Here is a 27833-nt window from a genome sequence, read left to right as displayed (position 1 = left end):
TGGACATACATACTGTGTATTCTGGCGGGTAATTTATATCTCATGCCGAGGAACAAATGTTATGCTTCGCTCTAAAATGATGGTAATAAAGCAGACTACATTCACTTTACATGCAAAGTACTGTCAATGTATTCCTCGTTCACAGACACCCCACAGACCCTGCTGCCTGAATTCTCCTGATACCATGGATCCCTATTGGCAAATATGCTGTAGTGGCACACAATCTCAAAGTGCACTTTGGAGCTGGGCTCACATTTTATCTGCCGTGGGGTGTACTGGGGAAGGATAAATGCCAATGCCAAATTTCTGGCACTGGGTAGTACTGTAAAGCCTGTTTGCAAAGCATCTTTCAGCGTCCGTTTGAATCTCTAGCCACCTTTCACAACCATCAACATTTTCTCAGAATTGAATTCAGTCGGAGAAGCTAGTTAGCTGGGGATATAATTACAAGAGAAAACAAAACAGAATGACACAAAGCACATATAAAGAGATGCATGCCAAATTAAAATTGGATAAAGCAGACATGCAGTATAAAATAAAAAAGCATGTACACACCGACTCATTCGCTTTCTACATCATTTCTAATGATCTACTTCAGATTTACGGCTAATATAAAGCACTTTGAGATGGCTCTGATCCACAGAAAGGTGCTGTACAAAATGAGAAGTGATCGACTGATTGATACTGCATCTAAAATGAGGTATTGTTCAGCTAAAGAAAGCAGGCAGTGGGAATTTTGTGTGGGCGTCATTGAGTGGGTGTGCAAAATAACAACATATTAAGACATCTGCAACTTCACAACGCATGAATAAATAATAAATGCCTGAGCAAAAAAAAGGTTAGTGAGACAAAAGGGAAAGAGAGCCGAGTAAATCAATACAATATCTGCACACTATAACTAGGGCTCAAAAGAAATCTGCTGTGATGACATTAGTAAAATATTCACGTGGTCCTTGTGAAAATGTGAAATGAAATGTCGACCTGATGTAATTGTTTATTCAATTCCATTTGCATGTTGTACGAACCACCAAGCTGAGATATTCAAGAGACATCAAAGGGTAATTTCTGGGTATAGAATATTTTAACTTCCTTCAAATGAAGTCATGCAGGTTCAGTTTGCCCACAAATCCTGAAATGTCACCATCAGTTCACAAAAAACAAAACTCAAAAACTACTTTGGGAATGGTAAGACTGGGAAAGTGTTCTTGGCGTCTGCATTTTGATGTTCTGCCAACAAATGTTGTTGCCTAACACTGTTTAAAGTGCAATAACCTTGCTACACTTTAGAAATCACAAGACCGGTGAAAACACCAACAAAAAGTGAGATATGCTAGGGTGCAGCCTTTTTCTCTATCAGGAGAGATCATTTCCCACCCAAGCCTTTAGCCTCACAGCCTGTAGTTTAACCATTTCACACCTCTTGGTAGAGAACTATGCTGTACTCTAACATATCTTAGTTTTACCATTTTACTGAAGCTTCTCCTGTTCCTATGCCTATCCCACCCCTTAGCACACACCAGGGAAAGATCTCTAATGTGTCTTGCTCTTGTGTTAGCTCAGATGTGTTTATTTTGTGATTACTTTACTTGCTGCACTTTGTAATGCTTTGCTTATTTCTAATAAATACTTAAGCAAACAAACAAACAAATAAATGAAACAGAATATTCCTATATGGTGTGATCTCATGTAAACAGATAGGGTTAACTGAATTCTTGTGTTCAGCCTATGACCTTCAGCCTAGGCAGAAAAGAGACCATTATTTTAAGTCCACTGCCAACCCAGCCAAACAGTCTGAGGTGTCCTGGGTAACCCACGACCTGATGATGTTTGGAGCACATGGTATAGATGCGTTTACATATGATTGGTTGGTAAAACCTTTAAAACTCTCCTACCTAACAAAGAAACCAGAAGAAAAGGAAGAAGACAAGAGGAAGACAGACCAGGCTGCCTGCTACCAACCAAGCACGCACGAGAACAGGGTACTATGTTTTCTTTTCGGTAACTCTGCCGAAGCTTAATATTCCATATTTTATTATTATAATCAAATTATATAAATTTCATGTGACATCTGTTCCAAATAAACTATTATTATTGGGACTCACTGTGTTTCCCTCGGAGAAGAATCCTACAGAGGTGATGGTATGACTTGCAGTTAAACCGTTATTCTGGCGAAAACAGCTCTTAAAACTATCGTGTTTTGTTTTAACTTACTGATGCGATTCTTCTCTTGTGTGGAAAACCTGGGATATTTTGTTTGATCTCATTAGAAAACAGATATTTAAATTGGATTCATGTCTGTTGTGGAAGCGTCGCTAGTTTCTGTGGTGCTGCTGGCTGAGGTATTTTTGAATCACAAATCTGGCTGCAAATTAATGCAACTTTACACATAAATAAATTAGGAAGCAAAGTAATGAGTGATTCCTAATTTAACCCCCTTATTTCTACTATTCCTCCCTGTATTGCTCTCACCAGTGAACCAGGTGATATTGTAAATATGAAACTGTGACTTATTCACAGTGACAGCTGTTTGGAAGATGCTTTTTGTGTTTCTTGTTATATGATTATGATTATTATTATTCATGTATTGGCAGACACCCTTATCCAAAACGTATAGTTTACATACCCGTAGAGCATAGTGCGCCCATATTAAACACCCATAGTGCAGAGCCTATTAATATGTGGCTGAAACAAAGCTTTTAATAATACATGCTGGAAGACTGTAACGGTACTGACCTGATCCGACCTGGATATGCACACCATTACAGAATAAAAACTGCCACTTTCCCAACTCCCACGAAAACAAATACATAAAAGAAATACATACCAATGCAGGAGGGTTGTTTTCAGTTAAAGTGTGTGGTTCACATTTATGTTACTCTATCATCTCAAAGGAATTTGACACTACTTCTACAGTTATTGCTACTATGAATACTACTGTTATTGTTACTCTTATTGATTAGTTGCAGTAGTCCAGACAGGGGAGAACCAGGGGTCTGGACGAGCAGCTGTGTCGAGTAGTTGGTGAGGAAGGGTCAGATTCTGCGTATGCTGCTCAGGAAGAATTGGCAGGTGTGTATCACAGTGATGTGCTGGGAGTAGGAGAGCGTAGGGTCAAGGGTGACTACAAGATTTTTTGCGAACACAGAGGAGAAAAAGTGTGGAAGACTACTGGTGAACTGAAATGGAGAGATCAATAGAAGGTGAAGAGAAGATCAGATTTAGTAAGGTTAAGCTTGAGATGATGCAAGTGCTTCCCAGAGGAGGGGATAGCAGAGAGACAGGAAGAGATGCATGTGGGGGCCAGAAGAGGGAAAAAAACAGGAAGATCTGGGCATCAGCTGCATAGAAGTGGTGGAAGAACCCATGTGATGTGATGAGGGGGCCCACAGAGCGGGTGTAGAGAAAGAAGAGGAGGGAGCCTAGGACAGAGCCTTTATGCACACCTAGCAGAGGATGCTGTGTGGATGAAGAAGAGCAGTTTCAGTGGAGGAAGAAGTGCAGAAGCCGGAGGGAGGAGAAGGTGATGAAAGGTTTATGGGGATAACTGGAAGAGGATTCAAAGGGTGATTGAAAGTAAGACTGTTTGGCTGAAGTGAGTGAGCAGGAGAATGTAGACAGATGGAGGAGATGCAGTGTCGAGATGATGAGAGATGGGCGGGAAGAGATATGAGAGGGCAGAGAGAATCAAGGGAGGAGAGAAAGGTGAAAGTAGCATAGTTGAAAGATAGATGGGAAAAGCAGTCAAGCAATCATTGATAAGCCAAGAGTCATAACAGCCCTGCAGAATTGTTCAATCTATCAATAAACTGCAGAAAATATTAGTTTGGGTGTTTCACTGCATTCATGCAACTATTAGTTTCTTTACCACTAATAAATGTAAATGTTCTTAAGAACACATTTCAGATTGGGGCTATAGTTACAATGAATCCACAATTACTCAGCGTACAACCAACATAATTACTCAAAAGCTCAATCATAAAATATTTAGTTAATTTACCCTGCAAGGCATTAAGCTTAATAAATACATCTTAAATGATTGCATGTTTAAAAACTGTAGAGTAACTGTGGAGAACAGATGTTCTTTTGAAAGAAGAAAACACATGTATTTGTGTTTGAGGAGAAAGTCACGCAGTGATGAAGGAGACCTCAGTCATGGGGGGGTTGGGTATTGGCAGGGAAAGATGGAGAAACACAGGGCTAATGGTTATGAAGAAAAATCAGTTGTTGGCCTTTAAAATGACCATGAATTCAACGTTTCTGTCCTGTTGTTTAATTAATTTAATTGTAAGGTAAAATAATTATGTATTTTGTATTTCTCCCTGCACATTGTGGTATAGCAGGAATGTATTGTCACCAGATATGGTTTATCTTTAATTGGTTACATAATTGGGTAACACTGTGGTTATTTGGAAACATATACATTTATGTGAAGAAAAACCTAAAACACAATAATTCCATGTTAAAAATGAAGCAAGTAACATTTGTACTGAAAAAAGATTTATTCCACTTGCCAACAGTTTAAGACACACAAGAGGTTATTAATCAAAACTGACATTTAAGGTGATGAAGCTTTAAAGAACATCTTGTCCACTGGTCTATATTTACAAGCAATTAAATGTGAGCATTTTGCAGTTCAGGTTTTAGTCAGTTAACCCCGTTGAGCAGAAAGCTGTTGGAAATGACACTAAAACGCAAACCCAGTAGTCATTTTTACAATAATATATAAATTTAGGGTCCTTGTCCTTGCAATTCTGTTGTGGGGTCCTTATTACTTATGAATACAGAATACACAACTGGTCATTACCAATACTGCAAGATTTGTTTTTCTTCTTTCAATCTAGTTCTATTGTTTTGAATTGATTAAGTTGTTTGTTGCTTTTTCCCTACTTATAGTCACACTTTTTCCTGTTTCCAGACACAGCTGCTGCTAAACTTCCAGGCCAGAATGGCAAATAGACATTTAAGCAGAAACAACAACAGAGGAGCACTCAAAAGACACATTACAGTATCTGCAAACAGCAAGGACGCGGCAGAGCTGAGAAAATGCAGATGGTGTCGGCTACTCGGTTTGTGCCGAAGGTACAGAAGTGTCTTTTGCTTTGCTTTGCTTTTTTTATTTATTCCAAGGCAGTGCGGATGGTGATAATTTTCTCTCTGTTTTCTGTGTGCACTCCAGGCTTGACAGCTAGAGGCTGGGGCTCTGTGTGAAGCACGGAGATAGAGGAGCCGGCTGGGACTGATAACACTCCTAAAGGGAAGCCCCCAGCCATGCCTTGTGGAATATTGACTTATTTATGCATTAGTTTTATTCAATTTACTAGCTGTGTGTACACAGGGCACATTACTTTTTTGTTGTGGTTAAAAAAGAAAACCCTTCATCTCCGAAGTTTCTATATCGGTCAACCATGACTAAATAGCCATTTGAATAGCATGATCTAATTTTTGTCACAATACACTATTTACCCCCCTCCACCAACCACCACCGCACAACCACAACCACAACCACCACCCCTCTTTTGTGTCAGCACAGATCACTGAACTTGCCTTTGCAAAGATAGGAAGCTTAGCTCATTGTATGCAAGAGATTAGAGACTCACAGTGCCTATAGAAAGTCTACACCTCCTTTCAAAATGTTCACATTTTGTTGCCTTATCGCCTGGAATTAAAATAATTGTATTTGTATTGTATTGTATCCCCATCAACTTCCAGGTGAAAAAATAAATTCTAGGTAAAAAGTTTTGTGGTCTGAAGAAACTAAACTTGAACTTTTTGTCCTAAATGCAAAGTGTTATGTTTGACACAAACCCAACACAGTGCATCACCCAAAGAACACCATCGCTAATGTGAAGCAAGGAGGTGCAGCATCATGTTATGGGGATGTTTTTCTGAGGCACTTGTCAGGACAGAAGGGAAAATGAATATAGCAAAGCAAAAGTCCTTGAGGAAAATTTGCTCCCCTCTGCAAGAAAGCTGAAACTGAGACAGAAGTTCACCTTTTACCATGACATTGACACAAAGCACACAGCAAAACTTACACTGGAGTGGCTAAGGAACAAAAAGGTAAATGTCCTTGAGTGGCCCAACCTAAATCCAATCGAAAACATGTGGCATTACTTGAAGATTGCTGTCCATCAACGCTCCCCAAAGGAACAGGACAGAGTTGGAACAGTTTTGTAAAGAAAAATCTATTGCCAAATCTAGGTGTGCAAAGTTGGTTGAGACCAATCCCAACAGACTCAACAGACAACAGTCATAACTGCTACCAAAAGTGCTTCCACCAAGGATTAACAAAAGATTAAGGTGGAGACTTATCCAACATATCCAAACTATTTCAGTTGTGTATTTTTAATATATCTATATTTTTTTAACAATAAAACCTTTTCCCCTTAACAGTGCAGAGTATGGTGTGTAGATAAGTGGAAAAGAAATCCTCATTTAAATGCATGAAACTCTGAGGCACTGACACAACAAAATGGGAAAAAGTTGAAGGGGGTGTAGACTCGCTATAGGCACTGTAAGTCAGTACCAAAGTATCGGATACAGAAGTGTTCCAGGATTCTTAACTTGCACATATATTTTCTTTCACAGGAAGTAGTCTTTGAGTATCTTTTTGAAAGCAGGCCTCAGTCTCAGAAGTGGGAGGTGTTGGACACTTGCTGAGTTCTCAGATTGGATCTAGGAGTAGAAACTCCTTTATAGACATTCGTATCTTCTCAAGTTTATTTTATTTTATTTTTCTAGCTGCAAAAAAATTGTGGTTCCCTGCTATCTATTTTGACTATGATTTATGCATGTTTTTGTGACTCAACCACATAAAGGTCACCCACGGCGGCAAACTGGAACAGTACAGAGACTGACCAGCAAGGGACGGTGTTATGTCACAGCAGAGCACACACTGTAATGTTATATACACTCCAATAATGTGTAAACAGTTCACTCATAGCGGTGCCTGGTGTCGATCCATCAACATGACAGGTTAAATCTTTCTCCTCCGGAGCCTTGCAATCACATCCACATCAGTTCCCCAGCTAAATGAGTTTGGCCGCCTAATCTTTAAATTGAGTCGAATTAGTCCACATCATTAGATGCTATCCCGTGTTGAAAGGACAGAGATCGCAGGCGGCAGATTGGGACACAGTCGGATTGGACTGTCAGGATGTGCCCAGTGCGGAGACCTGTAATCTCAGTCTGAAATGGCCGAGAGCAACACATGACATTTTAATCAGCTGGCACTCCTCACATCTGGCACGGGGCACAGCGCAGAGTGTTGTGCCAGCATCTGTTTTAATTGCTAAGGTGTAAACATTCAATTTGGCAGGGGTGTCGTTATCACAGACGGTTTCAGTCAGGATCTAATGAAGACCGGCGAAAATGATGGGAGATATAGAGTGATATGCATAACAAAAGAAAAGATGGCAGATCTTTGAGGAACTACACTCAATTCTAATTTTACGATAATACCTCTTTAATGCCTCCATCATTCATACCGGTATTACAGAGAGTATCGATTGCGGCATTGGAAATGTGCTAAAATGTGCTCACACCGGAAACCATACTGTGACCATTAACATGCATTTAACAGCTGGGTCAAGTTTCAGCCTCAGGAAATGAGTTATGTATTACGCGTCTCATTCATCCGGCACGTTTGAAAATTGGACTCTGTGTTTCCCTGCCGAAAACAAGCGTGGGTCAACTTGATTAATCACAAATTAACCATGTTTCCCCACAACATGTATACCAATCCGGCAAAGCTATTGTGGGAGAGATGGATCAAACAAAACACGTCTGTCCCTTGTTGTACATGTTGCCAATTAACGTATTCATAAACTGTAGCAGATCCATGGGAATTACTGCAGATATATCAGCGCACATTATTATTACCGTTATGTTTAATGTGAGGATTGTTTTTCAAATCTATATGTATATGATTAAAACAAGCGTAGTGCACCTTCATTCAGAAATCTGAATTTTATCGGATCTGTCTCCGAGTCAGCAACCTTAATTTCTCGACTCGTTCAGGTATCTCAGTGACGGCTGTATGTCTATCCTCTGTGTGTGAGTTTAGCTTGCAGGTCAGGGATTGTGTCTTTTTTTTTTCTTCTCCGCTCTTCTCTTTCTCCAGTCTTATTTTCCACTTCAGATATTCAATTCTGTGCAGTGCATTATGTTTCCAAACAAGGCCCTAAATTGAATCTGAAAGGGTTGCCTCCGGATCTCGACGAGTCAACTTATCAAGGAATTGTTTCATTACCAAGCTTCGGCAGAATTAACAATCTTTCTGAGCAGTCAACAGTGTCCTGACTTTATAAGGCGTTAATGAAAGTCAGAGTTTTTATTTTAATTATTATTATTTTTTGCTTACATTGCAGTAGTGTTTCTTTTTTTTTTATGAACTCCAAACATCCTTGCGTAGGGGGAGTGGGGGATGGGTGGGCATATTTAAGGATTACATTAAATCACTTTTTTCTTGTTACTCCACCTGATTTGTGTGCACACCTGAATGTTTTGTGCTTGTGTTGAACTAAACTCTTTTTGCCCTCCCCTTTAACCAGTCTGGTGAAACATTCATTTATTTCCCCTTCACACTTCCTGACAATAGTTAATCAGAGGCTTTTTTTGTCATATTTTTTTCAATTAATTGCTCCAAGCATACAGTGCTGTGCAAAAGTTTTAGGCAGGTGTGAAAAAATGCTGTAAAGTAAGAATGCTTTCAAAAATAGACGTGTGAATAGATTATATTTATCAATTAACTAAATACAGAGTGAGTGAACAGAAGAAAAATCTAAATCAAATCCATATTTGGTGTGACCACCCTTTGCCTTCAAAACAACATCAATTCTTCTAGGTACACTTGCACACAGTTTTTGAAGTTACTCAGCAGGTAGGTTGGCCCAAACATCTTGGAGATCAGATGCCTCCCTGATGGTATTGCATGATGGATAAGTATCTGCCTGTACTTCTCAGCATTGAGGAGACCATTCATTCTGATCAAATCCCCAACTCCATTTGCAGAAATGCAGCCCCAAACTTGAAAGGAACCTCCACCATGCTTCACTGTTGCCTGCAGACACTCATTCGTGTACCGCTCTCCAGCCCTTCAGCGAACAGCCCTCCAGCTGCCATTTTTCTGCAGCCCAGTTCCTGTGTTTTCGTGCATAGTTGAGTCGCTTGGCCTTGTTGCCACGTCGGAGGTATGGCTTTTTGGCCGCAAGTCTCCCATGAAGGCCACTTCTGACCAGACTTCTCCGGACAGTAGATGGGTGTACCAGGGTCCCACCATTTTCTGCCAATTCTGAGCTGATGGCACTGCTGGACATCTTTGTGCTTCTTCAGAAGAGCTTGGACAGCACATCTGGAAACCCCGGTCTGTCTTGCAATTTCTGCCTGGGAGAGACCTTGCAGATGCAGTTTAACTACCCTGTGTCTTGCTGCTGTGCTCAGTCTTGCCATGGTGTATGACTTTTGACAGTAAACTGTCTTCAGGAACCTCACCTTGTCAGCTGAGTTTGGCTGTTCCTCACCCAGTTTTATTCCTCCTACACAGCTGTTTCTGTTTCAGTTAATGATTGTGTTTCAACCTACATATTGAATTGATGATCATTAGCACCTGTTTGGTATAATTGTTTAATCAGACACCTGACTATATGCCTACAAGATCCTTGACTTTGTGCAAGTGTACTGAGAAAGATTTGATTTAGATTTGTCTTCTGTTCACTCACTTCACATTTAGTTAACTGATAAATATAATCTATTAACGTCTATTTTTGAAAGCATTCTTACTTTACAGCATTTTTTCACACCTGCCTAAAACGTTGGCATAGCACTTTATATCACAGTATATACAAACAAGTAAACTACACACTTGTTCTGAAGGTCTACACTTACCCATTTGACTGACGATCTAGACTAGGACATAAGGATTATATTGGTGTGTTTAACAAAGCTGGATTTTTTTGTCACACTTAATGTAACAAGTGGGGAATCTTATGTGAATTTGAAAGCTTATGATTTCACGTTAAATGACTCCTCTGTTGTGAAGTGTTTTCTGAATATACCTCCTTTAAACACATCTTCAAAAAGATGGGAAGAAACCCTTTTTAATGACTAGAAAATAACCAGACAAGCCTACCTGCTGTTTAATTCATTTCCATCCCACACATTGTTTTCAATTCCAATTACTGGTAAACACGAATATTCTTCAGACACTTTGAATCATGGCACTAAAGAGCATCTTAGTGGCTAATTTATATGCTGATTGTTTATATGTATTGGATCATTCAACAGTATTATGCTAACATGGAGTAAACTGTGAATCTCTATTAATCGAAAGAGCGGAGAATTTAATGCAAGCTGAATCACTCTTGAATTCACCGTTTCCCATCACGTTTACCGTAAACACCAGTAACAACAATTCTGGCAGTGATTCTCCGGGAGTATGCACTGTCAACAAAATGTATAGTGCATAATTATAGTGATGTGTAAACCTACACTTCTTATCATCTTACTGTATTCAAATAATATCAGTATAACATAGTAGAACACAGCACACACTCAGAGAGGATGCTTTCACTAACACTAATGTAACTAAAAGCAATTATTCTAATTTAATGCTGTTGCTGCTGCCGTTTTCATTGCTTTTCATTTAGCATTTTCAATTTAGCAGTTTAGCATACATATATACGTATATATAAATTTAATTGTCTTTACTTGATTAAAAAAAAAAGATATATTTTTGTTCTGCATACAACAGAATGGATACTTTTTCAAACAGGATTGTGTGAAAACAAGCAAGCTGAAGCAAAGCCTGTGGCTATTTTCTCAAACTGTGCAGTGAGCCATAGCTACTCCAGGGTTTCGAAACAAGATTACTATAGTATAGCGTTGATTAATTTCTAATTTCTGTGTCGATGTTCTGGGTGTGATATATTTCGTAAACTCCCTTTTGTCACTGCAACTGTACATCTTTTTCCCCCCAGTTTAGTAAGCATCAGGTATCAATTTAAGATACAAAAATACCATCACATCCAGGAGATAAGAGGATTATACAATTTGCTGATGTGTTTGTGATAAGAGGAAGCAGGGAGAACACCTGCAGCTGTACTGCTAAGGGAAACGTGTATCCGGTTCAAAATAGCGCCACAATTCCTCATGCTAAATAATGTGCAGCAAACTTCTCACCAGGGCCGGCGTCAGCTATAAGCCGTTGCTTGGGGCCCCTGAATAAGAATGATCAGCCCGTTTCAATTCAGATTGCAGCATAAAGGCTTACTTTAGGGGGAGACTGTTCTCTTTAAACGAAGGACAGTGATAATAGTTAAATGAAACGCCTGTGGAAAGCGGAAAGTGAACTTCAAATTCTTACACTGAACGATTCAGCGGTTAATTTTGAGTTAAGGCATGCTTTTTGGGAATAAATTGCTGTAATAATGCTGCACGGGAAAGGCCTGTGCTGCAACGTCAAGAGCAACATAAACTGTGTATGAATGTCAAAGGACTTAAAAATACTTAAAATGACGGTAAAAGACTGCAAAGTGCAAGAGGATACTTGTACACACATCACACGACAAAGAAAGATTATCTCATTATCTCAGTGGCATTTCTACACAATCATTGATGTCGAATCTACAATTCTCTCATCTGAATCCAAAATGATCCAACGCGCACCTCAGAAATGTCCCCAAATGCCAGCACAACTATAATTTAAGTCGCGTATCCACTCTATCCAAGTTCAACACAAACAATGAACTGACAAAACAAAACCCAGCTGTTCACGAAATTACAAGCTACTAAGCATGTTTATACTCCGTTTAGCCGACCACGAAAACAGTGTGGTGACAACCCAATAACTTGGTAACGCAGGCTGCCATGAATAGTATTTACAAGTTGTAAGGAGGAAGCTCACTCATTATCAAGCCTGTTTCCATTCAGTGGTGATTCAGTACGGGTTGGAAAATGTTAGAATAAGCTCCCGGGCAAAGCAGACGCTGCCATGCACAACGAAGCACAGGCAGCTTAATAGTGTAGGACAAAGAATAATTTACACAACCTAATTGTTTTGTGCAGAAGTGCTCTCTCTCTTGCACACACAGTCGAATGTTGCCTTTTAGACGATAAAGACTGAGCTGGTTATAGTGTCTGTGCACCTCGTGAAATATCATGCCCTCAAAACCATTTAAGATGTTCGCTCACCAAGTGCAGACTAAAAAATTTAAATCTTACTGTCGAACTAATCTATTTTTAAAACAGACAAATGTAATCCCGAGTAACGTTCGTACAAAAATGCACACTTCCATGCCGATGGGATTTCTCAGTTCATTACCTTGCAAAAGTAAACCCCAAATGAGAATAATTCAAAAAGCACATGCATTTTAAATACCCCTACCGTCAGCCTCACATTATTTGAAGTCTTTTTAATTTTTTAATTTTTAATTTTTTTACCACCAGTTAAAGTGTCAGCTGGGTAGCATCATGAACTTGGCGATCCCACACATCTACACTAATTCTTAGAAGCGGAGGAAGCAAATTTGTTTATTTTCAAATATCCCACAGTGGTTTGAGGTAAGGAAACAACCAATGGACAGAATTAGACCTTTCCAATAGTTATTTAACAAATTAAACACATTTTAAGTTTCTGTTTTTGATTGACATATACAGTTAGGTCCATCAATATTTGGACAGTGACACAATTGTCATCATTTTGGCTCTGTATGCCACCACAGTGGTATGAAAGGAAACGATCAAGATGTGTAGTGTAGACTTTCATCTTTTATTTTTATTTTATAAAATCCATTGTGGTGGCGTACAGTGCCAAAATGATGACAATTGTGTCACTGTCCAAATATTTATGGACCTAACTGTATAACACACTGACTATAGAGCTTTAAATTGTAGAGTCACATGTTCGTTCACGAGGGCAACTATTCTGATTTTGGGCTTCTCTATATATACATAGTAGTGACTCTGGATTGCTTTTATTGACAAATACTAGACTTCAAAGATACGCAGGGTTGATTAATTGATTGATTGATTGATTAAATCTGGAGCAACAGGTATGAGTGAGCATTTTGAATTTCACTGACAAACACAATCTAAAATAAAACAAACCAACAAACAATGTTTAGCTGCAAATGGCGTACACCAGCCTTTGTTTAGACGGCATGCAATATCAGTATTCTGACATACAGCTCCACATTTTAAACCTATTATTCCACTGATACGCTTTTAATGCACAAAAATAGAGATCGGGCCAAATACCTTCCCGTATGCTGTTGTTATTCAGTGTAAAGCTGGAGATTATTTAAAGATATGGCGCTTGCTAATTGCTTTAGTGCCATTGATGCACTGGGACCATTTCATTTTATTTTCTGTGCCTTTTTCTTTTCATAATAGGCTTTGTCTGCTTTGGAAGCTGACGACTCATAATAATAATAATACAAAAAAAAAAAAAAAATCTTGCACATTTTATCTTGTGCTACTGTATCATTGTATCTTCCAGAAATACCCAAAGGAGATGAGTTTATTATCTTGCAGGGTGAAGGGAGAAACAAGCTACCATTATAAACTGCAAATGGAGAAAACAACATTAATGGCCCGGCATTCCATGCAAAGAAAATTACAAGACCTACTCCTTGCTGATTGCAAACACAATCGTGAAGGCGTCCTTTAGCACTCAGAAGTTAAGATACAGCATTTATCTCGTAACACTGGCAGTGGTTTAATAAACACCAGGAACTGCAAAGATATATGATAGACCTATTTTTGTTATAATTTTTACATGATTTATGGTAAAGCGATTGCTTTATTAGGACTTTGGTGCTGTGGGACACGTGAGGGAAGGAGTCCCTGTCTGTAGTCCCTGCTTCCTACAGATTAACACAACAGATGCATTGAAGAGGGGATGTCTCACCGAGCTCACAGACATCGCTGGCCCTTCTTTGTTGCTGAGGATGTATTGTAAAACTGTCTGGAGCAATCGATTTCTCTGGCACTTTCTAATCTTTAATCGTAATTGCAAAGAGATGCTGATAGCTAAGGTTTTACACATCTTTCCTCTCCAATTCTCCCAGAGATGTAGCACAGAGTCACATCCCCCCACCCCCCCAGTGCTGCTTATTCCCCAAGTGGCGGAAATAAAACACACATCAAGCGTGACCCACGCCCAGGTATGGAAGGGGAACTGAAATCACGTCAGGCTGACAGCTGCTGTGAATTGTTGAATAGAGGTTTGTTGAGGTTTAAATATGAAGACCATTTCAATTTTGCCACAGGAAACATCTCAATGAATTTCGAACGATTAAATATTCCCTTTCTGTTAAGTCCTTCCAAATTAATTTCAGTTAATTTGAGGTTTAATTTTATGGTGACACTTTTACAACAATGGGCACCATTTCACCAAGTCTGAATCCCACTAGAATAACGTTGACCACGTGTATAATCCCTATCCCCCCATCTAGTCTATATCTCAATCCCTGACCTTGACACTAACCTTGTTACACATGTGAGTAACAGCAGAAGTCAGGTGATGTATTCATATGTTATGCCTTTGTTATTCACACATCAAATCATTAAGAATTGGTGTCCATTATTGTAAAGTGAGCCTTTTTTTATTTTTCCTCTACTTTCCTAACTGAAAGCAAATCACTTCGATCTACACCAATTAGTGGAATTCAAAATGAATAAGTGAATTAATGCATAAAAGCGTATGCCTTCAGAGATCATGAGCAAATTGCGTGCTGCTATGCATGAGAACATTTATTTATTTCTTCTTCCACAACCGTATTCTCTTTCATATCTGAAACCCAGAGATACATTTCATTGTGATAATGATTTTCCCCATGATGATTAAAGCGCAGAATGAAGATTGATGTATGATCCCCAGTTGTTTAATAATACCTGTCTATCCAAATGTGGAGAATTCCATATGTTTCACTTTCACTAGGTACCTGTGAGACGGCGTGATTAATGAAGCAATTTATTCAGGCACCAGGCAGGTAACCCCCCCCCCCACCCACAAACACAGAAAGCCACCACCAGGACACACCTATGCAACTTATGTACACAACATCAATTCACTCTCACACTGCTTTATTATAGCAATGGGTGAAAGACATGACCACAACCAAACCAAGTAGCTTATGGTCTCCAAGTCTCTCTACTTGCCACAGTTCTCCAAAGAGCAATAGAAAGATTAACCACCATTAAATTAAAGGGATGAAACACTGATTTTGATGTTGTACCCCTAAGGAAAAACAAATACCGTAACATGCTACCAGATAATCATTTTAAAGCTCGCGTTCAATTATTTTAACATATCTGTCCAAGGAAACTCATACCTGAATCTCTTTCGGCTCCAAAAGAACCCAAATATTCAAGAACCTCCAAGGACTTCTTCAAGATCAAGACTGAAACTCGGACCCAAGGTTAGAGAGTTGTGGGAATGTGACCCAATCCGCTTTCTGAGCTCCTCCGAGGTCTGACTGGATTAAATTCCAGGATCGATCCGTTACAAGCAACCAAACAAGCAAAGGTTGGTTTGTCGGCAGCCATTGTTTGGTTCAGTGTTTTTATACCTTATTTTTAAATGTTGCAGGCCCGCAGGTAGGCAGCTCTGCATGTTTTGTGTAGGCTGGTAAGCAACTCTGCTTATTTTGTGTAGGCTGTCTGCCATAGAAGAGATCAAGGACGAAGGAACTGAGCTTCCTAAAAAGTTATCTGAACACCCAGGGGAGTACAGTGACAGGAAGAAACAAAAATGAAAAAAGAGAAGAAAAATACACTCATACATTTTAAACAGTGCAGCACAAAAAAAAAAGTTCTGTTTATGAAGGGAGGGAAGTTACACACGCTGACTTTAAAGAGAGGCAACTTCAGTTTTCTCTACTGCTGTCACTGCTTTTTGTTTTGAAAGGAGGAATTCAAGCCATCACTACACAGTCCCTGCGTTTGAGGAGAAGAGAGAGCGAAGGGCCGACAGAGAGCGAACACTGCTTTTCAATCGTGTCATTTCAGCATTTTCTCAGTCCCATATTGAAATGTAAAGCACTGTTCCCCCTCACGGAGTCAGAGAACGTCACGATGCTCGAACGCACTGGCCCTACTTAAACAGCTCCCCATCGTTTCCAGCCTGTCTGTGTGTTATCCTTGAAACCCAAAAATATAGTCATTATTATGAAACAATGACCTTTCTGGTTCATTAATCAGACAACGACTGCGTTTTATTAACAGTCAAGCCGTTTCTTTTTATATGTGTTATCACAAGGCGTAGAGTGGCCTTTTTGCAACTTCTTGCCTGGAGGTTTTGGATCATTTTGCCCAATCACAACAGTAAGTGTACTTTGCTTTTACTAGATGACGTAGAAAACAACTCTGAGCAGACGTTTTTGACGACCAATTCTTTGTAATCCAGTACATGACAAGAAAAGACCAGTGAAAAAGAAAGAAGGCCAATTTCTGTCTTTTTTTTTGGTCAATTATGTCGTCTTAATTTTCTCCATGATTACAAATTAGCATGAAGCTGACTAAACAATATTAATGACCCCTTATTCTGTGTTTTCAGAAATCAAATTTTTAAACACTTTAACCATTGTGTTGCTAGCTCCCTATTAATAAACAATAAAAAAACTATGAATTTAATGGGATACAACAACAAAAAATATGTTTACCTTAAACACGATTAGAAGTAATAGGAATTAAACTTAATTACCAAGTTGCAATTCATGCAACTTAATTGCATAGAATCCCTAATTCTTGGAAAGCAATCAAGGAGATCAAGCAATTTGAGATGGTTTAGGTGACTGCTCTTTAGGCGTCTTTGCTTAAAACAAGTATACTGAGCATATCAAATGCAATTTCCACTTGATTGCGAGTAAATACAGAGTGACAGAGAGTAATTAAAAAATGATTAGACGTCAATATTTACGGCAAATGTATTTGAGCTCTGGATTCTGCAAGTGTTGCCCACAGATCAGAGTGATAGTGTAATAATTTGATGATTGTATGCATTGATAAACACAGATCATACTATCCACATACAGCTCTGGAAAAAATTAAGAGACCACTTAACATTGATTTCTGACCTTGGAGTGGTCTCTTAATGTTTTCCAGAGCTATATATACTGAGCCTGAACTGTATGTGTAAAAGGAGAAACATGTGACTGATCTGTATTCTCCTGTTATTCACTCATGTTTTCTGCGTCATTCTCAGTTACTTCCACTCAAATCCACATGTGTCTAGCCAGTCTACCTGATTTCATTACACAGTCACCTTCTGAGAAGCCATCTCACAGCCAGCTGGAAGGACATATGCATCTACGAATTATTAGTGTCACACCAGCACCTTGTTGAATCCCCAGCAGAGCTGACAAAGGTTGTGTAAAACAGCCCTGTCAGGACAACTTAAGGAATCAACTTCCACCGATTTACAGCAACAAACGACTCAATCTTTTAATTCTCGACCAAGCATTCAAAACTGCGGATGCCTTCAAAACTGAAAGGATGCGTTTTCCACTGTTTGTATAAACTTATAATAACAGTAATACAGAACCTACTCCTAGTGTAGTATCCTTGCTTTTTGCAGCGAAGCAGTATGCAAATGCCACTTCCTCTCACTCGCCTTCAAACAGTCACTTTGGAGACAATTTTGTGCGCTGGAACAGTGAGGTTAAACAGACTGCACCGAAAATATGAAATAGATTGCAAAGCAAGCAGAGATGGTAATATATATCTACGTCTTTACACAATGTCTGTCACATGAATGAGAAACAGCTCGCTGTGTGTAAAGACTAATGCCAGGGCATATGAGGATGAGTTTTTATATGTCAGTTCTGTCAGAGAGGGGTTTTATTTGACTGGATCTGCATAATTTATTAAAAGTCTTTGTCTTGAGCAATGCGAGCGCAGAGATGATGAGACATTCATTGCTCAATTTCCTGCAGGCCTGTCTTGATGAGACTCAACAGGCCAATCCTATCCTCGTTGACTCAGAGTACTGGATGTGTGAAGCACTAGACACTGGAAATTACTGTAGTGTCAGTATCATCAAAACAATACAAACACATGCATAGAAAGCAGTCAAATTTACTACACAAAGATCTCTTCAGAAACAACAAAACTGGTTTCTTTCTGGAGTTTCTGAGTGAAACAGCAATATTTGTGTCAAGTCCCACTTTACTAACAGAGTCAATGTGTCCTTGCTTTGTGCTTTAAATCTAGAGTAGGAAAACAATCAATGACATATCTACATACATACTTGAATTAAGTATCTCTTCAGTTCCTATTATGCACTACTCAAATCATGCATCATAAACATACATTGTGTGCTAATTGTCCTACTATATGGTCTCTTTACTATGATTTTAACGTACAGAGTGTTTTTCATTGAGCCAGTTACAGCTGTAGCCTGCCAAGACATCCCTGATTGCTGACAGTCCATAAGAAGTGTTTCAAATCACCTACAAATGTGTCTTCCTAATTTCTAATTTGTATTCAGCTTTACAAAAGTGGGAAACAGAGGACACATCTATGTGTTGCATGCCTGTAGGCTGTATTCAGTGTTTAATAACCATACGTTTTCATCCCTTGCAATTTAGTGCGCCTCTCTCTGGGTCTTGAAGAGAAAATGGTTTAGCGGGCGGTGGTGCGGTGTCAGATGAAAGTGTCTTCTGATAATGCAATGGCCAAGTAGAAGAGCAGGCAGAAATAAGAAAGTCCGCTAAGGTTTTAATTTGAGACTGATAATCTAAACATTTACTGCTAGTTCCTGGAGCCAGATGACATTTCAAAATCCAATTTTCGCAATTAGAAGGCAAACTGTGTTTTTTTTTTTTTTTTTTTTTTTTTTTTTTTTTTTATATCTTTAGCTCAGTATGTTGATAAATACATTAAGGATTTTGCAGATTTAATTTTAGAAATGTTTTTTTTTTCAAAGTTCAAGGAAGATGCAGCTATATTCCCAGTGGATTATTATCAAGCTTTCAGAAGTTTAATTCATAGAGGAATGATGATTCATTTAACTGAAAAAATTAACCCTTATAGGTCTATTACAGATGACCGTAGGTCCTGGGTTCCCAATCCTACCCTGCTGGTTTTTGTTCCAACCAATCTCTCAATTACTTAATTGAACCTTTAAATCTGCTTAGATTTTTTGTTCAATTAAGGATTCAATTAAGTAACGACCCCTAAAAAACCTGCTCACCTGAAGCCACCTAGGACTGGATTTGAACGACACTTCCCAGACTACTTTTAGTCAGAGGTCTGCACAACACAATTCCCAGTAACGCCTCGGATTGGCAGTAGCACATCACAATGCACTGACATTCAAAAGTTATGTGGACATTCTCCCACAAGGGAGGCCCCGCTAATTAACATCTTTTTAAGGAGGTTCAAAGAATCACCTCTCTCTGCAAGGGCTTCTCTATTTTGTCAGCTGCACCCAGCAGAGATGCAGCTCCTTGGCCCAAAAGACGCAACGAGAGAGAGACGGGGAAAGAGTGAGCGTGAGGGGGACCACAAAAGGAACAAAGCAAAGAGATACGTGAAAGAGAGATCCAGGGAGAGAGGGAGAGAGAGAGAGAGAGAGAGAGAGAGAGAGAGAGAGAGAGAGAGAGAGAAAATGAGAAGGAGACGTCAAGGGAAGACAACGCAATGCATCAGAAGCACAGTCAAAGATAAAAGGGAGGGAAAATATTAAAGCGCGACAGTTCAGAAATGTTCAAGGAGTGATGAACAGAAACACAAATGCGCACGCCGATGTAAGACAGGCCAAGGTCATCCTCGCCAAACGCCCGCGCCGAGGAACTTGTTCCTTTTCTGTCGTTTTGAAGTTGAATGCCTCGAGACGCAAGTTTTAAGAAATGATAGTCTCTGTGGTGAAGGTCATTCGTGGGGCAGGGTTGGGGTTTTTAGTTACACAGTGCTGAGACAGAAGTAGCAAACTGTTTGCAATGTTAGCCTCCCTGCTCACTCTAGGTGTTCAAATTATCAACGCAACCTGGGTTTCTGTCGGGAAACAGGAAACATAAACATAACAGGACCAGGCCTGAACACACCTTCCACAACGAATAGCAAACAAATACACAATACAGTCAATTCAAACACAGTAGATAGAAATCTTATTAACATGTTGTTCTTTGTATTGTGAAACTTCTCTCCTCAGCAAGCTTGCTGAGATTTAAAACGATCAAAGGTACAAACATAAAAAGGTAAATCTACATTGTTCTTGTAATTCAAATGCTCTTAAATTTGTTTGCCCCCCAAAGGAGCAAAAATAAATACATAAAAAAAAGACACCGCATCAATAAAGCACAAACGGGCAGAATTCAAAACCCCCATAAAAAAATGGTCAGGATACTTTATATGTGCAAGGAACGTAACTTAAAAATAGGTCACGGACATAAATAATAACAACAATGATAATAATAAACATAGGCATTAAAGGGACATAAAAAAGACTGAACAAATTACTAACAGACAATGTGTTGATGTACTGGAGTGATTGATAGACTTAATTAAGCAAAGACAAGCCTTTACTTCCCCTTTTATAAAACTACCTAATAATAAAAAAAGGGATGGATGCAGGATATTGATGATCTAACCAAAAAAAAAAAAAAAAAAGCAATCCGTGAAGAAAGCAGTCTGCGGCTTCGTCTTCGATATCGGACGATGCCGTAAAGACGATCGAGTGATTTGCTCGAGGTCCTGTGATTGCGCGAAGCTGTCATGTGCGAACGGCATGGACACTGTTAGATTAACAATGGGCAGCTTAAGGATGCAGTGTCCTACAGGGTTTAATAAACAGCTCTCAGATCCTGCAGTGAAAATAATATCAGAGCTGCAGGGCCCAGTGTGGGAAGGAAACATATATTCAGTTTAACAATAGCCCAGCTCGTTAAAAAGAAGAAAAAAAGACGACGACTGCTTTTTTCCCATATTGTGCGATTCAGAATGGATTTGTGGTTTTTCAAAGGAAGTTTCAGGTCACAGCAGGGATATATTCATGTTGTAATATTCAGTGGTGATTAGTGTATGGACTTGATAGGCATTCAATCATATAAATAATTGACTTGCATGATTTTCAAATATAACAATAAGCAATAACAATCATGCCACCAATAATTACCTAATTACCAAAATACAAACTGAACAGTGTACTATAAACACAATTGTGCCATGTGTGATTCTCAAAGCTCTGGGTTTTAGAGGAAGTTCTCATTTCATTTAATAGAAAAGCACTCTCCTTCCAGCACTGGTTTTGTCAGAAAAGCAAGGACTGTCTGAGCATGCCTGTGTTTGTATAATTAAATGTATTAAGAAAAAAGATGCAGGAATAAACAAATACTTAGGCAGGCTACGTGGAATAAGAACTGGTTATAAACAGTGACTTTCTTTTTCATTTGCTGACGTTCCCAGTGATTGCCTTGCTGTCCGTGTAAGGAAGAGGCTCGGCAATTGGCTCATTAAAGGGTTTAGAGGGACAATAATTGCGCAGCGTTTGATCTGACTCACAGTTAACCTCGGGCTCTCGTTGTCAATGGAGTCTGCTCTAGAAGGGGAAAGCCTGAAGCCCAGAAACTAAAAAAAAGAACCAAAGATACGACTCAAAACTGATACCTGGGTTCGGTGTTGTGCAGGTGGCAGGACTGGTGCTAACAACAAGCACATACATCTTGAGAAGAAGTCTAGGTACCACCAGTGGCTTATTTCACCCTTGATTTCCTAGGATTTTTCATTAATATAACTACGACTATAAATTCCTTTCCGGCTCACAAAAAACCAACCCACACAAACGATGATAATTTGTACACATCCCATCACACCGAGACGGGAAACTCTCCTGGTTTAAGCCAATTTCTTAGTCGTGAGTGTTTTGTTTTTTCCTCTTTCCCAGGACTCGGGGTTGTAGGCAGTCACCGGGGAATCCTGTTTCACAGAGTCTTTGAGAGAACAATGGGGATTACTGATGCATCGGTATTTTTGTTTTGCGGCGGAGAAAACACTTTAGCATGCGTTCGGCGCTGCACAAAGCCCTGTGAACGGCACCCGTTTGATGGTTTGACGAGTATGACAATGATGTGACTCTATGGCCTTCGCAGTCACCAGATTTCCACCCAATTGAACACCTATGGGAGATTTTGGATCGACGTGTTAGACAGCGCTCTCCACCACCATCATCAAAACCCCAAATGAGGGAATATCTTTTGGAAGAATAGTGTTCATCCCTCAAGTAGAGTCCAGAGACTCGTACAATCTGTGCCAAGAGCATTGAAACTGTTCTGGGGCTCGTGGTGCACAACACCTTACTGAAACACTTTATGTTGGTTTTTCCTTTAATTTGTCACCCGTCTGTATATATGTGTGTGTGTATATGATTTATTCCAACAGTGAAGACTATAATCATATTATGCTGGGCAACTCTGAAGCATAAGGACAAAAGCTATAATACAAATAGAGCTGTAAATGGTTTGAACCAGACTGAACAGGAAGAAAATAGTTTGCTCTTTCTAGTTCTTTCTTAAACTGTAGGTTGCTTATTAGCCTTATATGTATATGGCCAGACATTGAGTGAAAGTGCTGGAGGAATTGCAATCTCAAAAAGCCTTGTGGACCTGCCAGCTGTGCTGAAGAAAGATGACCATCTTAAGAGGTACAGATGTAGGGGTGACAAGTCACAAAAGTGGGTGGAGCGCAAGTGGGAATCGGCATCTCCTACTAATCAATCAACCAAAGCCAATAAACTCAGCCCTGGGCGGAGTGTCGCCTGATCAACAGTTTAGCCGAACGCGTGTGTTGGCAGCGACTGCGAGGATGGGGGACGGGTTGAAGGAGGAGGAGAAGGAGGGAGGAGGTGGGGGGATGGGGGTTAACATTAATAGCAGCCATTAATAAACGAATGGCTAAATATATACCGCTTAATTAAATTCGGGCTAATTGAAATGAATCCCTGTTTTATGGGATGAGAGTGTAATTACTCCCCAATCACCTTACAGCTCATTTCGCTGTCTGTGTACATAAATACCGATCCAGCTGTCTCGTGAAGGGTATACTCTCAATTACCTCGCCGCCATGCAGAAAGGTTATGGGAACGGATTCAGGGCAGTGGATCTGCGATAACATGTCACAGCTTGTAAGGCGAGAGCGCCAACAAAGTTGAGCTGAGGAAGCAGTCTTGGCATTGGCCACGGTCTGGAAATGTCATGATGAGAACCTTTTGAATAGAATGATTGAATTTGTGTTTTTAAAGCACACTCCCTGCATCCCTATTTCAGATCACAGTGAGGTCACTGGCTTCACTCGAATTATTTCTCCTTTGGCTACAGCCCACCCCCCCAAAACATTTAAAAATTGACAAATTGAATTGTACGTCTCATTTTGAACGTGTTTTGAAAACTAATTTGAGCAAATTACACATGTGGCACCTAAATGTCACCTTGAATAAAGACTTTAGTACAATCTCTACTTCTACTACTACTAATAGTCATTAATATATTTGTTTATCTTTAGGAGACTTGGGGGTGCGGACTAAACAAAACTGACATTTTTTATATAAAACCTTTAATATACATTTTAAACTATGTTCTTAAATCTACATGTACCATCCCAGGTGGGAGGGGAAATTATCTTATTAATTAACAGTTCATTTTAAGGAGTACAGGAATCTGCCGCTAGATTGTCCATTACTATTAATTTAAAAACCAATGACCAGAGAAGTTCTTAATCGTATCATCGTATAATCTGCTGCTGCAGGCGGTACATCATAAAGAGAGTAGTAAACTAAAATAAGAGAAATTCGCTCTGATAGCACGCATTCGGACTTTCTTCTTCGACGCTACAGTGATATCAGAAATGGTGCATTTATATAGCCTGATTTATAACCTGCAACTGGTCTAGTCATTTTCACATGCGTGTGTGTGTGTTTATGTGTGGAAAAGAATAGGTCTCAAACCACTAGCTTTGTCTCGGCCAAGGCCATAACTGGAACTTCACATCACAAATCTGCAAGCACTCACAAAAACACGAGCGTTTCTTTAAGGGACGGATGCCTGGCTGGATAGCAGAATCATTTTTGAAGCCTGCGGAGGCGTGTGAGATTTGTCCAATTAATCATATGATTAAAGAATTTCAGTAATTGAAAGATCAATTAGAACAAAAGCCAGAGGACACAGCAGTCCTCCAGGAGCGCGGTCTGTCACCACAATTTAAAAAGAAGAAAAATGGGCTCTACTTATGAACCTAAGTAGTATGTCAACCATTTTATAAATTGTTATTAATAACCTTTGTGTGTCTAATTTGGTACTGAAACCAAATTCACACAGGCAAACACATTCCCTTTGCAAATGAACGTGAGCAAAAACAATTTACCACTGTAACTATATATATATATATATATAAAGCAAAACAGTTAAAATATAAAACTTTCAAGAAAGAAAGAGAAAGAGAGAGAAAGAGCACTTAACGCTTCCGAAATAGAGTGATAGAATTCCATGGCAGGAAAATGACAGGGGCCCATTAAAATGATAATTCCTATTTATGAGGTCCTTTAAAAAATTAAAATCATCTCCTCACACAGCTTCCTGTTAATTAACTTTATTTTTTTTCCCACTCTTCTTCTTCTTCTTCTTTTTTTTTTTTTACTCGGTGAATCCAGCATACTAATAGGTTATGAATAATTCTGTTTCAGCTTAGCCGGCAATTAGCAACAACGCTACGGGCCATTATTCTCCGCCTTTGAAAGTGGAGATGTCCAAACTGAATAGAGAACAGTCATCCCGTCCCCTCTCCCGCCATCACTCCGTATCTCCGCATAAATCCTCACCAATTAGGGGTTAATGTGCTTACATCTTGGCTGTCAGATTAAGAGATGACATTTTACTTCCACTGAAGTGAGAGGGATACTTCAAGGCTGGTAATAATGGTGACTGGAGCCTTCATTTGTGTTAAAAACTTGCAAAGTACCGCTTGACAAAAACAGCTGACCATCATTACAATGTGTCAGGAGCATAATTAAGACCATAATTAAGACAGTAAAGAGAAATGTCTGTCTCTGATACGGACTAATATGAGAGGGTGATGGAAATCGCTGGACAAGAGCAGTCGAAACGGCGACCGCAAACAAAGCCAAAGAGCACTAAGGGGAATCCGATGCGGTATTGAATTTCTGGAAATCCAATTTAATGCATCATCTTTGTTTTGGTTTTATACTGCAGAAATCAATGCGGCATTATGGGATGTAACGGGAAACATATTGGCACAGCGTACATCGACACAGCTTGGGCGCTGAAGTTGAACACCACAGTAAAGAATTAAAAACAGGTCAGGTTTTCTGGTTTAGGGGATATTTCTAAAGCTGGTAAGAGTTCACTGTTTATTGTATCATTTGCTACAGAGAATTCAAATCATACAACGTGATATGAAAGATCTTACATAATCAGATATCAGCCTTTTTAGAAGATTGTATTTCCATCCCAAAGGTCCTTCTGTTTACATCACACATGCTCCCAGGTGTCCTGATTCTAACTCAGAGAATACCAACAAAATGATGGAAATAAAATATTCCAAGTCACCCTGTGTTCGACTTTTGACACCAAGGGTTTATTTACTTATCTATTTTAATTGGGAGAGAACAGAACAATGACTAAAAGCATGATGTCTGAAGGAAGCCCCTGCTGAGAACACAAGCAAATTGTGTGCGTTTGCGTGAGTGTTATTGAAAGTGAAACAAGGGCCTTCCCATACAAAGCGATGCAAAACCACCTCCATCGTTCTCACACATACAGTCTGGTTTAAAAAACGAAGGCTTGGATCGTTTGTTGACTTGGCTTCCACGGGTATTTCTATTTTGATTTGAGACAAATGGAACGGGCCAGATAAAGATTTACCCTATACCTCCCAGCGTTTCCAAGCAAAAGCCTTTCCCTCCTCAGATAACTCCCACTTCCCTCACGACTCAATGCAAATGAAGGGGAAGGTGGGGGTTGATGCATTTAAAATAGTCACACGCAGGGCACAATACTACTGCTGGCTTCCTTTTCTTTTTGTTACCAGTGTGGTTACCAGAAACAGACAACAGTTACGCAACAAAATGTCCTACGTATTTCCCTTGATGCTGTATTTCTTGTAAATTGTATAATATAGAGAGAGAGGGAGAGGATATATAGTCAGGATATTATTTTAACAGACCTTCACCAGTGATGGATTTCACCCACATCAATGACCGAACATTCAGCACGGAAGTCAGTTGTCCATCAGTGATTAAAATGATGGAGAGGAGATACTCACCCATGACCGTGAGAAAGATATTCCCAGACGCAAGCACCACTTTTTCTCTCGTTGCCCGGTCATAGATCCCCACGTGGCACTCGTAGGGACCGTTGTCTGCGATCCGGACTTCTGGAAGCCTAGAGACAGGAGATCGACTTGAAATTAACTCTACACGTGGCAGGATTACAACATAACATGACACGTGTGTTCCTGCTGCAGTAGCACACTCGTAGTTTCCAGTTTCACAGCTAAGGGGTCCAATATTGATGTATTCAAACCCCCAGTCCTCCGATCTGTATTTAAAAAAATATTGTTTGCTTTGCTCGTTGTGTATTGGCTAAGGGCAAAACGAGGAACTAGCCCTGAGAGACATCTAAGACGCATTGAGATCCTGCAGGAAACAGTGGCTTTAACTCCTGAGGTGTTATTGAGTTGCAACATGACAACATTATGTTTTCTGAGGATAAAACAACAAAACAAAACTGTAATTAAAGGTGTGAAAAATGTGTGATTAAAAACCACCCATCTGTTGATGCACATTTGCAACTAGAAAGGAAAAAGATGGTTATGGTTACCTAAGCATCTCTTACATTTTGTTTTGGTCTTTTACTTTTAATGAAGCAGATAGTGTTGTATGAAAACACATTACACACCATGTAAAGGCATATTCTAAGGGGAATTATCCCTCTATAATGATACTATTACTTCAGTTGCCAACCTCTGTAATGTATCTTGCTACCACTTAAATGGAAAAAATGTATTTGTATATTAAAATATATTTTCATAAGCCACTTCAATTTGCTGTTGTCAACTCAATTAGGATCAACATCTCCTGGATGCCGCATTCACTGAAGAACAAAAATAAAATTCAGTTTCATGTCTTTACTGGTTAAAAAACAGAAACACTCAAAACGAACATGTTTCATGGCCATTGTGGTCAAGTACAAGTTATTTGATGGCGATGAAAACCAAGCAGGTTGGTTTTTGGTACATTTCATGTTGTAAAACCTTTTTCTCTTTTCCAATCTTATTTCACTTTAACACGTGGAAAGCTAGCAAGAAGGAGACAGAGGCGTAGCTAGGAATAAATGTTTACTTTCCCCTGGGTGAAAAAGTCAGTTTTGACTGACTTATTGGAGTTATGCACATCAATAGCATGCAATCCGATTATTACAACATAAACAATTCCTATGGCGATCTTGAAGCCAGTAGCCCACTCAATATTCGGAGAGAGGCTACTGTGTAGAAAACAATTCTCTAACGCAGACACCAACAGACACACCTATTTAAGCACTAAGATTTATTTTAAACTGGAAATTTGACACCACCCTCTGAAACCCAGCAGGGCGTTCAAAGCACCAGTGCTAACAAGTTCAGTTGAGCACAGGGTCCTGAAAACCCCAGCTCTGGGGTGGCAGTCTTTGCTGCTTCTCTTCTGAGGTCTGTGAACATGAAAAGACGGATAAAGAACACAATGCTGATTGGGAAGGAGGTGATGGTTTAGGTCAAATGCAACATCACTGTGTTTACTCGATCATGTAATCCTCCTGTTGGATTCAGCTCTTCTGTCTTCCTTATAC

At 39.5% G+C, this 27833-nt stretch overlaps 1 protein-coding gene and 1 long non-coding RNA gene across 3 annotated transcripts in view; one reads left to right on the top strand and one right to left on the bottom strand.

The window, feature by feature from the left end:
* Positions 1–27833, bottom strand: part of LOC136713830 (immunoglobulin superfamily member 21) — a 193712-nt gene that overhangs the window by 31535 nt on the left and 134344 nt on the right. For both annotated transcript variants that reach the window (XM_066691049.1, XM_066691050.1), the window contains exon 4: positions 26272–26390. In XM_066691049.1, the coding sequence (XP_066547146.1) occupies positions 26272–26390 (119 nt within the window). The remainder of the gene's footprint in view (positions 1–26271; positions 26391–27833) is intronic.
* LOC136713978 (uncharacterized) lies at positions 1798–5738 on the top strand. The gene is made up of 4 exons (XR_010805000.1): positions 1798–1979; positions 2961–3069; positions 4916–5079; positions 5177–5738. It is a non-coding gene; the product is annotated as an uncharacterized LOC136713978 (long non-coding RNA).

The sequence above is a fragment of the Amia ocellicauda genome, chromosome 18 (genome assembly GCF_036373705.1).
Source record: "Amia ocellicauda isolate fAmiCal2 chromosome 18, fAmiCal2.hap1, whole genome shotgun sequence".
Classification (NCBI taxonomy): Eukaryota; Metazoa; Chordata; class Actinopteri; order Amiiformes; family Amiidae; genus Amia; species Amia ocellicauda.
The sequence above is the reverse complement of the archived record's forward strand: the minus strand, read 5'-3'. Positions and strand labels throughout refer to the sequence as shown.